The following is a 16,233-nucleotide window of genomic DNA, read 5'->3' as shown; positions in this document are numbered from 1 at the left end:
TCGCACATCAAATAAGATTTACTATGTTTTCTTGAGAAATAATACAAGTAACAAAATACAAAATATACTCAGGAAGAAATAGTATATAAATCTGTTTTTAAAATGAAGGACATCAAATATGAAATAAAGATATACTAAAACACAGAAGAAAGTAAATATGATCTGTAATAATGTAAATAAGGTGTTTCACATCAAGCAATTTGGTCAGATTTGTTAATTAATCAACAGCCTTAGACCATTGTCATTCAGTTGATTATGACATCAAACACTAATTGTAAATAAACAAAATTATCAAAGATAATTTTCTCTTCAGCAGTTAGTTTTACCAGATGAGAAAAAGGCATCTGATAGGCCAGGCAGAAGAAAGCTAAAGATTTATCAGGAAGTGCTCTCCATTCTTTGTGAGCTTAAAGTCTGTCCAAGTAGCAGTATCCTCTCCCGCAGAGATCTGCTGCTTGGGCTGGCCCAGTGTTAGTGTATTTGATCTTGTCTCCATCTGCAAATGTTGACTTTTCATCAGAGACCAAGGAAAAAAAATCTGTATGAGGAATGTGTAACTTGTTAACTAAGGTTTTGTCAAATTCTGCTGGTATGGGTTTTCTATGTTTATTTCTCAAGGTGACTATAGAAGCATTCATGATGTTGTGGTTAAATCTGAACTATAAGCTAAAACTTCTACTAAACCATTAGGTCTTATTTTTGACTGAGAAATATATATACTTGTTTTAAATATATTTTCACATTCCAAAATCTAAATGTAAGTAATAGGTTATCTACAGAAATGATTGATATATATAGTTTCGTTGCCCAGCCTTGGGCTTCTTATTAGTAAACTGAAAAGAATAGAGAATGGTAGAGGTCATGCATCAAAATCTCGTCTTTTACCCTCAATTTTTACATGAGAAACTGGGAGCTAGAGAATCTAAAATTACTTTCAAAAGTCCATGGTAATTCATTGTTTTTACCAACTCCAATCTCATTCTCTGTTTGCCCTATCTGTGATGATCATGTGACTGGTTCTGATTTTAGATAGTCTAAGCAACAATCTCATTAACCTAACATGAGATTGAACAAAAATTATTGAATGAATGACTGAATGAAAACTACTTTTCCACAGGTATACTCAAATTTGCCTAATCCGTTTTTGAATTTAGACTGTCCACACAATTATGCTATACTATTTCCGATGCAAATCTGAGTTACCATAACAATGAAATTTATACTCTTTGATTGTTTTTCTGTATAATAAGAGCAGAGTAATAATTGATTTTTTCTCATGTGGTATTGATTTAAAATATCCATTGACCCTAGTATAATGTGCTCTAAAGTAGAAGTGATGTATCAAAAGGGAATGTGGAAAATGCCAAACAATATCATTGGTTTATCTTGCCAATTCTCATACATGAAATTAATTTGTACCATATTTAGATTGGAAACAAATTAATCAGTTTGATTTGTAACAGCAACTGTTCAATAAATATACTAAGTGATGATGGAATAGTGGATGTTAAGGGTATCTATCAAGTGAATTTACTTGACATTTTTTCAGGCCCCTCCAGCTTTCCATTCCAGGTAATCCACAAAAATAAGAAGTTATTATACTGTTGCACCTTTTCTAGAAAAAAATAAAAAATAGAAATAAACTGAGGATGGGGAGAGAGGAAAAGATGGCAGTGTGAGTAGGGTGGTAGAAATCTCCCAAAACCATATATATTTTGAAAATACAGCAAATATAACTATTCTTAAAAGTGTGACCAGAAGATACAGTACACCAGCCAGTCTGCATCTGCAAGAACCCAAATCTCACGGAAAAGGGAGAGGTACAAAGCTGTGACCCAGTGGGATGTGGGCACTCCCCCGACCCCAGCTCACTGGCAAAAGGAAAAGAATCAGAGCAGGGAGGGAGTGGAAGCACAGGACTGCTAAATAACCAGCCCTAGTAATCTGCCCTGGGAGCACAGGCACACATTGCATGGTGCTCTGGATATTAGAGGAGCAGAAAAGCAAAATTTGAGACTAAGATTATGAACAGGTTCCCACAGCCAGCTGCCCTGGGACAAAAGAAAAGCAGGCACTTTAAAAGCCTTAAATAGACAGGGTTTAACAGGTGGACAAAATCATCCTGGAACACTCAGACCAGCAGGCTGGGAACTTTAAGGAGCTTCAGGCACCCTATCCCCCTGATTGGCAATGCAGATCCAAGGCCCCTCACTATGATAAGCAGCCTGCCATTCCTTCCTCCACGCTGGTACCTGAAAGCAAACTGGCTGTACCTGCCATTGCTGCAGACCAGCCGGAGAGCAGCCCTGCCTACAGCAACCACACAGCTTAACAGAGAGGCTTCTTCCTGCACACGGCTAACTGTCCCAGACACAGAGGCTGCTTCCAGCGCACAGTTGACTGGCAGAGACAGTGGACACTGGTGCAGAAACTGGGAGGCACGAAGGGGCTTTGTTCTCGTGGCAGAACATGTATCACACTCCCACAAGTGCCCTAGGCTATCCCAAGAGCCTCCCTGCCCAAGGCAGCTTAGGGGATTAACCTGGAGGCTGCTCCCTGCACATGGTTGACTGGCACAGACAGTGGAGATGGGCACAGAGACCAGGAGTCATGAAGGGGCTGCTGGCCTGCAAACCCCACCAATGCCCTAGGCCATCCTGAGGGCCACACTGCCCATGGCAGCTGAGGGGATTAACACAGAGAGTGCTCCCTGCACATGGTTGACCAGCACAGACAGCAAAGATGGCTGCAGAGACCAGGAGGCACGAAGGGGCTTCATTCTCATAGCAGGATAACTGCTCTGGCCTGCAACCACTGCCACTGCCCTAGGCCATCTCGAAGGCTGCCCCACCCATCACAGATTATGAGATTAACCCAGGGGCTGCTCCCTGTGCACAGTTGACTGGCACAGACAGAGGAGACAGGCGCAGAAGCCAGGAGGCACGAAGGGGCCTAGTCCTTAGAGCAGACATACTCACTGCTGGCCTGTGACCCCTGCCAGTGACCTAGGACATCCCAAGGGCCACCCTGCCCATGGCATCCTAGAGGATTAACTCAGAGGCTGCTCGCTGTGTGCGGTTAACCAGCACAGACAACGAAGACAGGCAAGGCAACTGGCAAGCTTTAAGGGACTTTGTTCTCCCAGATGACAAACACACCACTCATTGGTGAACCCACAAAGGAAAACCCATCAGGCCATCATTCAGACTTCTCAACAGAAACAAGAGGGGAATGGCATGATATATTCAATGCAATGAAACAAAAGGGCCTCAAACCAAGAATACTCTATCCAGCAAGATTATCATTTACATTTGAAGGAGTATAAAACAATTCCAAGATAAGCAAAACTTGAGGGAATTTACCTCCCACAAACCATCTCTACAGTGTATTTTAAAGGGACTGCTCTAGATGGAGGTATGCCTAAGGCTGAATAGCTGTCACCAAAAAAAATAAAACCACAGCAAAGGAAGTAGACCAACTAAATACTAACTAAATAACTGAATGCAAAATTAAATCAGCTATTCACAAAGTCAGTCAAGGGAAACACAAAGAGTACAGAATAAAACACCTAACATATAAAGAGCAAAGGAGGAAGAAAAAGAAGGGAGAGAAATAATCATCAGACTGTGTTTATAATAGCATAATAAATGAGTTAACCTAAGTGGTTAGATAGTAAAGAAGCTGCCCTTGAACCTTTGGTAACCACAAACCCAAAGCGTGCAATGGCAATAAGTACATAATTATAGATAATCACCCTAAATGTAAATGCACTGAATGCATCAATCCAAAGACACAGAGATACAAAATGGATAAAAAAGCAAGGCCCATCTATATGCTGCCTACAAGAGACTCACTTCAAACCAAAGACATAACACAGATGAAATGTGAAGAGGTGGAAAAAGATATTTCATGCAACTAATACGGAGAAAAAAGCAGCAGTTGAAGTACTTGTATCAGACAAAATAGACTTCAAAACAAGAAACGTAAAAAGAGACAAAGAAGGACATTACATAATGATAAAGGGGTCAGTCCAACAAGAGGATATAACCATTATAAATATATATGCACCCAACACAGGAACACCAACAGATGTGAAACAAATACTAACAGAATTAAAGGAGGAAATAGAATGCAATGCATTCCTTTTAGGAGACTTCAACACAACACTCACTCCAAAGGACAGATCAACCAAACAGAAAATAAATAAGGACACACAGGCATTGAACAACACATTTGAACAGATGGACCTAACAGACATCTACAGAACATTCCACCCAAAAACAGCAGGATACACATTCTTCTCAAGTGCATATGGAACATTATCCAGAAGAGACCACATACTAGGCCACAAAAAGAGCCTCAGTAAATTGAAAATGATTGAAATTGTACCAAACAACTTCTCAGATCACAAAGGTATAAAACAAAAACAAATTGTACAAAGAAAACAAAAAGGCAGACAAACACATGGAGGCTTAAAAACATTCTCCAAAATAATCAATGGATCAATGACCAAATTAAAACAGAGCTCAAGCAATATATGGAGACAAATGAAAACATCAGCACAATGCCCCAATTTCTGTGGGACACAGCGAAGGCAGTCCTAAGAGAAAAGTATATAGCAATCCAGGCCTATTTAAAGAAGGAAGAATAATCCCAAATGAATACTCTAAATTCATAATTATTGAACCTGGGAAAAGAACAACAAATGAGGCCCAAAATTAGTAAAAGGAGGGGCATAAAAAAAATCAGAGAAGATATCAATAAAATTGAGAAGAATAAAACAATAAAAAAAAATTAATGAAACCAAGAGCTGGTTCTTTGAGAAAATAAACAGAATAGATAAACCCCTAGATAGACTTATCAAGAGAAAAAGAGAATCTATACACATAAACAGAATCAGAAATGAGAAAGGAAAAAATCACTATGGAAACCACAGAAATACAAAGAATTATTAGAGAATACTATGAAAATCTATATGTCAATGAACTCGATAACTTAGAAGAAATGGACAACTTTCTAGAAAAATACAACCTTTCAAGGTAGACCCAAGAAGAAGCAGAAAATCTAAACAGACCAAATACCAGCAACAAAATTGAATTGATAATCAAAAAACTACCCAAGAACAAAATCGCTGGACCATATGGATTCACCACTGAATTTAATCAGACATTTAGAGTAGACATAATACCCATTCTCCTTAAAGTTTTCCAGGTAATAGAAGAGGAGGGAATACTTCCAAACTCATTCTATGAAGACAGCATCACTCTAATACCAAAACCAGGCAAAGACAGCACACAAAAAGAAAACTACAGACCAATATCCCTGATAAACATAGATGCAAAAATACTTAACAAAATATTAGCCAACCAAATTCAAAATACATCAAGAGGATCATACAGCATGATCATGTGGGACTTATCCCAGGGATGTAAGGATGGTAAAACATTAAAAAATTCATCAACATCACTATATCAATAAAAAGAAGGAAAAAAATCACATGATTATCTTCATAGATGCTGAAAAAGCATTTGACAGAATTCAACATCCATTCATGATAAAAACTCTCTACAAAATGTGTATAGAGGGCAAGAACCTCAACATAATAAAGGCCATATATGACAAATCCACAGCCAATATCATACTTAACAGCAAGAAGCTGAAAGCTTGTCCTCTCAGATCAGAAAGAAGACAAGGATGACCACCTCCCCACTTTTATTCAACATAGTACTGGAGCTCCTAGCCACTGTAATCAGAAAACACAAAGAAAGAAAAGGCATCCAGATTGGTAAAGAAGAAGTCAAATTGTCACTATTTACAGATGACATGATATTGTACATTCAAAACCCTGAAGAACCCACTCCAAAACTACTGGAGCTAATAGCTGAATTCAGCAAAGTTGCAGGACACAAAATTAATACACAGAAATCTGTTGCATTCCTATACACTAATGGTGAACTAGCAGAAAGAGAAATCAGTAAAACAATTCCATTCACAATTGCATCAAAAAGAATAAAATACCTACGAATAAACCTAACCAAGGAAATGAAAAGACCTATACTCTGAAAACTACAAGACATTCTTGATAGAAATTAAAGAGCACACTAATAAATAGAAATTCATCCCATGCTCTTGGGTAGGAAGAATTAGTATTGTCAAAATGGCCATCCTTCCTACAGCAATCTACAGATTCAATGAAATCTCCATCAAAATACTAACAGCATTCTTCAATGAACTGGAACAAATAGTTCTAAAATTCATATGGAACCACCTAAGACCCCAAATAGCCAAAACAATCCTGAGAAGGAAAAATAAAGCAGGGGGGATCTTGCTTCCCAACTTCAAGCTCTACTACAAAGCCACAGTAATCAAGACAATTTGGTACAGGCAAAAGAACAGGCCCATAGACCAGTGGAACAGAATAATAGAGAGTCCAGATGTTAACCCAAGCATATATGGTCAATTAATACATAATAAAGGAGTCATGGATACACAATGGGAAAATGACAGCCTCTTCAACAGCTGGTATTGACAAAACTGGACAGCTACATGTGAGAGAATGAAACTGGATTACTGTCTAACTCCATACACAAAAGTAAACTCAAAATGGATCAAAGACCTGAATCTAAGTCATGAAACCATAAAACTCTTAGAAGAAAACATAGGCAAAACTCTCTTGAATATAAACATGAGCAACTTCTTCATGAACATATCTCCCTGAGCAAGGGAAACAAGAGCAAAAATGAACAAACAGGACTACATCAAATTAAAAAGCTTCAGTACAGCAAAGGACACCATCAATAAACCAAAAGGCATCCTACAGTATTAGAGAATATATTCATAAATGACAAATCCGATAAGGGGTTGGCATCCAAAAAATATAAAGAGCTCACGTGCCTCGACAAACAAAAAGCAAATAATCCAATTAAAAAATGGGCAGAAGATCTAAACAGGCACTTCTCCAAAGAAGAAATTCAGATGGCCAATGGGCACATGAAAAGATGTTCCACATTGCTAATCATCAGGGAAATGCAAATTAAAACCACGATGAGATATCACCCCACACCAGCTAGGATGGCCATCATCCAAAAGACAAACAACAACAAATGTTGGTGAGGATGTGGATAAAGGGGCACCCTCCTACACTGCTGGTGGGAATGTAAATTAGTTCAACCATTATGAAAAACAGTATGCAGGTTCCTCAAAAAACTAAAAATAGAAATACCATTTGACCCAGGAATTCCACTCCTAGGAATTTACCCTAAGAATGCAGGAGCTCCGTTTCAAAAAGACAGATGCACTCTTATGTTCATCGCAGCACTATTTACAATAGTCAAGAAATGGAAGCAACCTAAGTGTCCATCAGTAGATGAATGGATAAAGAAGATGTGGTACATATACACAATGGAATATTATTCAACCATAAGAAGAAAACAAATCCTACCATTTGCAACAACATGGATGGAGCTAGAGGGTATTATCCTCAGTGAAATAAGCCAGGCAGAGAAAGACAAGCACCAAATGATTTCACTCATCTGTGGAGTATAAGAACAAAACAAAAATTGAAGGAACAAAACAGCAGCAGAATCACAGAACCCAAGAATGGAAAAACAGTTACCAAAGGGAAATGGACTGGGGAGGGTGGGTGGGGAGGGAGGGATAAGGGGAAAGGGGTATTACAATTAGCACACATAATATAGAGGGCGGGCATGGGGAACTAGTGTAACACAGAGAAGACAAGTAGTGACTCTATAGCATCTTACTACGCTGATCGGTAGTGACTATGAGTATGTGGTGGGGACTTGATAATTGGGGAATCTAGTTACCACAATGTTGCTCATGTAATTGTATATTAATGATACCAAAATAATAAAAAAATAAATAAACTGAGGGTGAAAGTGAGGTAGTAAGAATGCTAATTTTTTATTGATATTTTAAGATGCTAAAGTTAAAATGTAGTGGGTAAGAGTATTTGTTTCCCTGAAATTTTATTATGGGAAGATTGATTAAGGCAAGGGGTAAGTATGAAAAATAAAATTTTTCTTAGTGTATTAATAATAGTATGTGCAAAACAGAATTATAGAATAAATACTCACATAAAAATGGAAAATTCTTTAATTGTGCCTAGAGACAAGGGAAACTGCTTCAGCAAATCCAGATGAGTTGGTCTGTATCTTTCTTTTTAAGATAATGCAAAGCTCTTTGCTTACTGCATTCCTGCTACTGTAAAATCCTCGGGAAATATAACAAAATTGGAATTTAAGAAAAAAATTTTGCATAAAAATACTGATATGTATTTGTACCACAAAAGGCCATTATAACATGACAATCAGATGCGTTTTGCATGGAAGAGGTATTTTTCTATAGCACAAACTGTACAAAGTGAAAATTGAGTGAATGCAATGAGTTCCATCCCAATTGATACAAAATGACTTACCTATTTTAAAATTCAATTCTGGCAATCTGTTTAGTATTATCTTACCCAACAATAAAAATTCTAAGGAAAATTCATTCACTGAAAAGCCAAACCTCACATAATCTGAAATCTAACCAGGATTAAGAAAGGGCTCATGATTTTTTTTTTTTAATATCAGTTCTGAACTTTAGAATTAAAGGATTTCAAATCATCAGATGAACAATAGGCCGGAAGGTACTTGCATTTACAGCAGTGAGTTAATCAATGAGGTATCAGTTCTGATTCTGGGTATAATAAAATGAGATCAAGGCCCCATTCAAGTATTCTACCATTTAAGTATAGCTGAAGATCCATTAACTTGGACAATTTCACATTTTAAACCTGCATCTTTAAAAGCCAGCAATTCGAGCAGCTCTCCCACCACTGTTGATGACTAAACCATAGGAAAAGTACTTTGTTTGGTTTTGAGTGAGGTGAGCTGTGTAGAGGTGAGAGGGGGATATACTGAGACCTGGTATAAATATTCACTAAGATAATGTCCAAGGTTTTACTCTATGCTTTTGTTTTTGCTTTCAGCATTTAAATGTCGAGAGAGATGGCTTATTTCTTTATACATTGGGTCTTTGTACATTCAAAAACCAAGAATGATAACCAAATTCATGACTGCATATTGTGAAAGGGAACCAATAATTTAGGCTTTAAAAACATCAACAAATGTTTCAGTGTTACAAAAAAATCACGATGGGGATTTTAATCATTTTTAAGAGAAAGGAAACCCACTCGTGTAATGCTGAGATTACAGAAAGTATTTCTAAGCAATTTGGAATCCTGACCTGGATTCTAGAAAGATATTGTATGATGCAGCACAAATAGGACATCAAAATTTATGAAAAAATTTGAGAAATAGAAAACTCATGTGCCTGCACTCATGCATGCACACACACACACACACAAAATCTAAAGACGTATATGAAAAATCTAACACAATGTCTGATACATGTTAGTACTAGCAAAATTTTCGCGATATTTTAAATGCCATGTATTTGATGGAGAATAGTGGGTCATTTCCATAGTGTGGGAAATGACAACAGTCACTATCAATGCTCTATCAATGTGTTTTTCTCTTTTTAAAAAGTGTAACTGAATTCTGTCAGTGGTTCTAGCAATGAGAGAAACAAATTGGAAACTATTTGATGTTTAGCATATGCTCTTGATTATGAACTTGTAAAGGACAGGGACTGTCAGGGCACTAGTGGAATGACTGTGTTCCCTTCAATAATTCATAATTAAAATTTTTTTCTTATTACCATTCATGATAACAGACTTCAGGAAAGAAAACTTGGAAGCATTGTTATTTCCTAAATAAATGTCATCGTGCTGTTTTCTGTTTTTTTTGTTTTTGTTATTGTTTTTCCTCTTAGTATCAGGGGAATCATATAAAGCCCCAAATAAAAAATAAGTAAAATTTTCTCTATTAATGTCATGCCCCCAAATGAAATCTTACGAAAGCATAAAGCAAAGCATATTTTCCAATGATGCAGCTCAAGTGCATACATGATTGGTATAACACAGTTTTCTTGTCTTTTTATTAATGCTGTCCTGACCCAGTTCTGAGGCCATGGCTAGAGGCTGGTCAGTTTCCCTTTTTGAGTGAGTGCCCACCCCACCCACTTCCCTTCTGGAGTCCTCACAGTCCTGGGTCGTTAGGCCCCCGCTGTAATTGCCCCAGGGGTCAGGTACCAGATAGTTAAGGACAACCCCTATGCCCTAGGGCCTGAGAAATTATTCCAAGTAGTCAATCCGCCAAGAGTCCTGGAAAACCTGGCTGACCCCATGTGGGCTGCCAGCCATAAACTGCCTCCTACAGGCCAAGCTTGCTTTTGCCCTGTTCCTGGGGCAGCTTCCTGTGTGGCCCTGCTTGGTGGCCTTTTCTCCTTTAGAGGTGTAACAAAAATGTCTGGCTCTCATCCTAGTGTTATTTCAACTTTTTTTGTGATGGATCTTTAAATCTTACACCACAATCAGCTACTTACCTGAGAATCTACGAAACTTCTATAAACTTACTTACAGACTTTATCAAAAGCCTTCAAATTTATTTACAAGAATGAATCACAAATTCAATTCTCAAAGAGCAATTAATATTATTTAATGCAAAGAAACTCAGTTTTTTGCAAGTTAAAGATTTTGTATAGTATATGCAAGTTTTAACTATAAATGTCTTAAATTGTAACTTATCTGTAAGAACTTTCAGAAAACAGTAGAAATGATATAACTTGAAAAAAGTCCCATCTGTTTGCTTATAAAGAGGCAAGCCTCACTAAATCAGTTAACTCTCTCCTATTTCTTTCCAAAGACACCTTTTCTCTCCTCTTGAGTTCACTGCTTTTATTTGTTACCCAGAATAAACCTAAAATTCCATGAGGATAGTGTTGACATCTTGTTGGTTCACTGCTGTATCCTGGTACCTGTCACAGTGTCAGCATATAGTAAATACTCAGTAAATATTTATGGAATAAATAAATGTTAACAGTTCTGAAATAAAAGTAAATACTCTATTTGCTGAAATGTGGCAGTCGATGCTGAAGACTTAGTGACCACATATAATTATAGACACACACAAGCACATGTACACGCATTGTTCTCAATCCTTGTATAATATTCTTCATTTAGTAAGTTGGCAATGTATGTTGGATAAGACTATTTAAGAAATAACCTCATATTTATTCTCTCTTTTTAATTGTATCGATTAAAAAAGGAAACTGGTTGTATTACTATTCCTGAGGTAGCTGATAATTTATTTTTTTCTTTGGAGATATTAGCAAGAAAAGAAAAATGTATTAATCATCTGGAAAAGTTAAAGTTAAGGGACAGGTATGGATCTCAAGGTATATTACACATCAAATTGGTGATTACTCCTTTTAAAATAGAGAGGAATGAACATTTTTAACAGAGAAATTAAATAATTCATTGATTAATTGTTACAAAGTATTATTAGGCAAAGAGATTTGTTGTTGAGAAAGCTTTTAGTATGATGTTTGTGAAATCAGCATCTTCTATTATAACTACTTAAGACATGTCTTTAAGCAGAAGATATCTTTAATAATTTCTTGGGACATTTTCAACCTCATAAAATTTTAATTAACAATTAATATTATTTGTAGATCATCACTGTTGCTGAGCACTATAAGGAATCAGAAAACTGATAAGTCATTTTTTCCATCAATGGATTTTAAATCTAGTTAGGAGAAAACAAAAATAAAAATATACACTCATGAATGTACGGAACCTTCCCCAAAAGTAAAAAATGTCATTGAGGTAAGAATTGGGGAAGCTCAATTAGGAAATTTGTTATTCATCAGTAAGGGAAGATCTGTAGAACTCTTCAAGGTGCATAGGAGCATGACTTGGTACAGTTATAGAAGCTTGTTGTGGTTCATGGAAAGCAAGCTGACCCTTGAAAGAATCGGTAATTAAAGGAAAATAGGTCAGAAAAAAAGCATCTTCTAAGCCTGCAATACTAGTGTAAGGAACGTGAATTGGTTTGAGCAAAATGTGTTTGCTTTTTGGGTACAGAGACACTGAACACGCCAAAACAAGCCTAGAAGGGAGAAGTTCACTTGAACTTTTGAAGTGTAGGCAGAATTCAGAGGGCCAAGAAAGGCTCATAGAGAAGTTTTAAATTAAATATCCTAAGCAGTAAGTTATCAATTGAGGTTTATGAGGGAAGTAGTTTTAAGAAATGAACCTGCGCTTAAACAAAATAAAACTGCTTTGGGGGGAATGAGTAGCAATTCTAAGGTTATTCTAAAACGTAGTTTATTTTTTTTAATGACTAACATTTGAGTTTATATGAAAAAGTACAATTTAGTCACATTTTTTTTCACATCTAGTGTCCATTCTGATGTTGCCTGTGCTTTGATGTCTCAGGTATCGCCATCAACTGTTACCTATCTTAGCAGGTACTATTTCACAAGCAAGAAATAACTAGAATATTATTAAGACAAATAGATGTTAATATAGCCCGCCCTCCTGATAATTGGGTACATAAAATAAAAATGTTAGTAGTACTACTTTGAGTTTCAGCAAAGACATTCTCTGTAGCTATTTTAATTGTTGACTTGGCAAACTTGAGGTATGCTTTCTTCATTTTCTTCTACATTTTCATTCTGATGACACTGCCTTTGAAAATGCTTCATGCCTCAGACCTTCTTCCCTATCCCCTTAACCTCATTCGTAAAATCAGTTCCTAATCTCTAAACCGTCACTTATCACTTGACTGTTTAATCAAGGGAAAAACAACAACACTATTACCACATTTTCTTTACCCACTTGGCTGTTGTTTTTCAGTAAAGGGCTGGTTTTGTCTTTATGTAATCAGAAAAGAGTTTACTCTTAAAATAATGGTCAGTATGTATGTTATAGATTGCCTGCTGATAAAAATAAATAAAAAAAAGAGAAATATCTTTGATGACTTCTTTACCCCTGAGTATTAGACTCCATGCAAACCAATTTACAGCTGAGCTGGACGTTCAGCCTAGTGAAATCAGGGTTATTTAAACACTTAGAAATCTAGAAAATAGGTTAAGTTTGGAAGGAACCAAATGCTGTCTTTGGATGCCAGTGGCATCTAAAGTAAAGTAAAATTTACTCGAATTTCAAAGTGCTTGCAGCAAGCTAGGTCTGACTTTGGTAATAGGCTTTAGTTAAAATACTCTTTAAAATGATCACTTAATATTTTTAAATGTTGCAAAATTATTGTTGGGTGATTTCATATAAATAATAACATGCATATATGGAATAACAATATTTTATATGACTATTTAGAGTATTTAATTTTAATACATTTCAAGTAGTACTTCTGCATTTTTTATGGAATCATAACATTTGCATATTCTTCAACTTTACAAATAAAATTCTTCCATTTTTTTTCATAACTTAGTATGAATATGAACTTTTTATTGAGAATTAGGGCATAAATCAGTAAAATACATATGCCATGGAAAAAAGTTCATCAGAAACAATATATCATAGGTACATCTGTCTGTTTGTTTATCTATCTACCTATCATCTATTTTTCTGTCTATATTTCTAGATGTAAATGAGGACTTAAGGAAAGGAGATAATTCTTACCTAGAAAACAAGGAATTGATTCTTTCTATTTTCTTAAAAAGATGGGGAATAATAGTTTTGAATCACTTAATACACTTTTCATGAGACAATGAGATTACCAATGCTCTTCTTCTCTAAGGAGATAATTTTAGATGAAAATTCTGACCACTTTCTTTTCTTATTTTCTGTCTCTTTTCCTCTGTAGATGGGCCTCTGGGCCCCCGGGGATTAGCTGAAGCTACAGAGATGTGCACTCAAGAGTGCTTGGTTCTGGGTCACTCTGATAATTGCTGGATGCCTCCTGGCTTGGGTCCGTATCAACACCCTAAATCTCCTCTCTCAACCTTTGCACCCCAGAAAGAGTGGGTCAAGAAGGACAAGCTTGTGAATGGGCACACCCTGACCAGAGCCTGGAAAGAAGACAGCAACAGGAACCAGTTCAACGACCGGAAGCAGTATGGCTCTAATGAAGGCCATTTCAACAATGGCAGCCACATGACAGACATTCCTCTGGCCAATCTGAAGGCTTATAAGCAAGCAGGAAGTGCTATTGAGAGTCCTAAGGAGCACCAACTCTAAGAAAAAAGGCTATATGGGACCTAATAACTTTAAATAGACATGCTAATATCGTGTGTGTCAGAGCTTTATGTATTCAATAGATTCTATAACTATGCCCCTTATAGCAGGGATATTCATAGCTTTGTGTTAGCACCATGGAGGATACAATGTTTTACCACATAAGAGAGAAGATAGGTCTACTAGCCCATGATCTTGTTTACTAGAATTGGTTAAACTCTCCAGAGATCTCTCCATTGTGCAAAAATCCTTTCTTTTAATTGCATTTTATTTTGACCCTGGACTGCTGCTATGAACAATAGAATATGCATTTGGTGAGTAAGCGAGTTCCGTGGATTAGAGTGACTGACAAACATATCCAGTTAGAAAATTGTGCTCTTTTTGTCATTGATTTGTGCTGGGACTGCTATACTTGACATTATACTTCAAAAGCAACTTAAAAAGATAAGCATTAAACCTCTTGTGCTGTTAACAACGTTAGTGGATACTTGTAAGTCAATCAGTGTTAAAGTATTTGTAAATAGAAGCAAGTTATTATTAACAACTTTTCTGTACTTATAATGTTCACCTAAAAAATGTTGTAGCATAATTCTGTGTTTTATGGTTGCTTTTCCTTTATTTTTTTTATTTCCTCTTTGTCATTTTTTGTTTTTTTTAGTGAGGTGTTTCTGCGTTAGTAGTCTGTCTTGACACACATTGTTCAAAGAATCTCAAACCCTTGTGTTTAAAAAAGGTTCTGGAATTTTGCTTCTTTCATGATAGCTTATAATGCTAGAATTCTGTAAAAAGTAAAGATAAAAAAATGAAACCTTTATATAAAAAAAGGACTTCTGCAAAAGCTTGGAAATTCAGAACCTATTTTCTTGACATCCTTACTTTCAAAGTAGGCAAAAGCAAAATCACTTAATTAGTAGCATTAAGTGAGAGACTAATGGGAAAGTGTTATCCTTTAGAAAGTGATATAATAACTTGTACTTGTCACTCATACAAAACTAATGTATCTAAATTAGCATATACTGAAAAATTACTATTCAAAAATAGTTTCAATTGGGCAAATGTGTGTCTACAACTTTGTTGAAATGGCAGAGTTTGTGTTGATCCTCATATACAATAATGTTGTTGTAACACAAGTGTTAGACCATAGCCACAAAATATTTATTGTGTTGTGCCTTCATGATGTAACCGAACATTCTCCAGGTAGGCTAGTTGGGGGAAATAAAGGGATAAATCTCTAATTATTGCTGTTTAACTGTTTGTTATCATAGTTGGTCAATGCCTGGCAGGTACCAGCATCTCGTCGCTAAAGTCAACTACAGTCAAACCAACAGAGTGACAACTAATGTTAATAAGATCTCAGTTGCACGTGCAAACAAATCCGAATTCAAACATTCTTAGGAGGTTTTTGTTAAGGCATGACAGATGATTTAAACAAATAAATAGCATGCAACAAAATGTCTTTATTGAAAGAAGTGAAAGTTATCTTAATGCCACCTTTCAACATCAGTTTAAAAGTAAAAAAATAATAAAATAAAAAATAAAAAAACGGTTTGCTTATCAGATAGTTAATTTGTCCTTACCAAAAATAAAATTACTTTGTAAATAGCAATTCACATTTTTCCACCATATACTGGAAAATAATGGGTAGGGGTGCATTGCTTACTGCAGTACATTTTTGTCGGTTTGTGAGGGGTGTTTGATGACTTTGACAGAATAAATATCTAAACAATTATCCTTGTTACTGCTTTGCCAGTTCTACGTTATTTACAATTATTCAGCTCTTGCAATAAATGTTCTGAATTCCTGATTGTAGTGTGTTAATTCTTGGTCAACATCTAAAGGGATGATTTCTACTCGAATTGTTGGATAACTGTATTTTGATAAAACTTAATTTTAATTAGAAATCAAGGACGTCTTGTTGAGGGTTAATACCTGTGTTCTGAAAATATGGTTCCAAGTTAGTAAACTCTGCTACTGGTGTATTAAATCATTTTCTAGGAAATTCAAGGAGAAAGCTGGTTTACTCTGTAGTCAAGATTCACACAAGTTGCATTAATGTGAAATCCCAAGTCAGAAAGTGGGCAGGGAGGACAAGTTAGGGAGGTTATCTTCTTGACTTTTAGTTTCTTTATTAAAGA

The 16,233-nt window shown here is 36.1% G+C and overlaps 1 protein-coding gene across 5 annotated transcripts in view; it reads left to right on the top strand.

Moving 5' to 3' along the window:
- PCDH9 (protocadherin 9) overlaps nt 1-15,896 on the top strand; it is a 948,380-nt gene extending 932,484 nt beyond the window's left edge. For 4 of the 5 annotated variants that reach the window (XM_057494560.1, XM_036893663.2, XM_036893666.2 and 1 more), the window contains exon 5: nt 13,728-15,896. In XM_057494560.1, coding sequence (XP_057350543.1) covers nt 13,728-14,101 — 374 coding nt within the window. In that variant the 3' untranslated portion in view covers nt 14,102-15,896. Of the gene's footprint in view, nt 1-12,303; nt 12,373-13,727 lie in introns of all 5 variants that reach the window. The other variant, XM_036893668.2, reaches the window with a different exon arrangement.
- The last annotated feature ends 337 nt before the right edge of the window (nt 15,897-16,233 follow it).

The sequence above is a fragment of the Manis pentadactyla genome, chromosome 17, assembly GCF_030020395.1.
Source record: "Manis pentadactyla isolate mManPen7 chromosome 17, mManPen7.hap1, whole genome shotgun sequence".
In the NCBI taxonomy this organism is placed as follows: domain Eukaryota; kingdom Metazoa; phylum Chordata; class Mammalia; order Pholidota; family Manidae; genus Manis; species Manis pentadactyla.
Note: the sequence above shows the minus strand (reverse complement) of the source record. Positions and strands in the feature narration are given on the sequence as shown.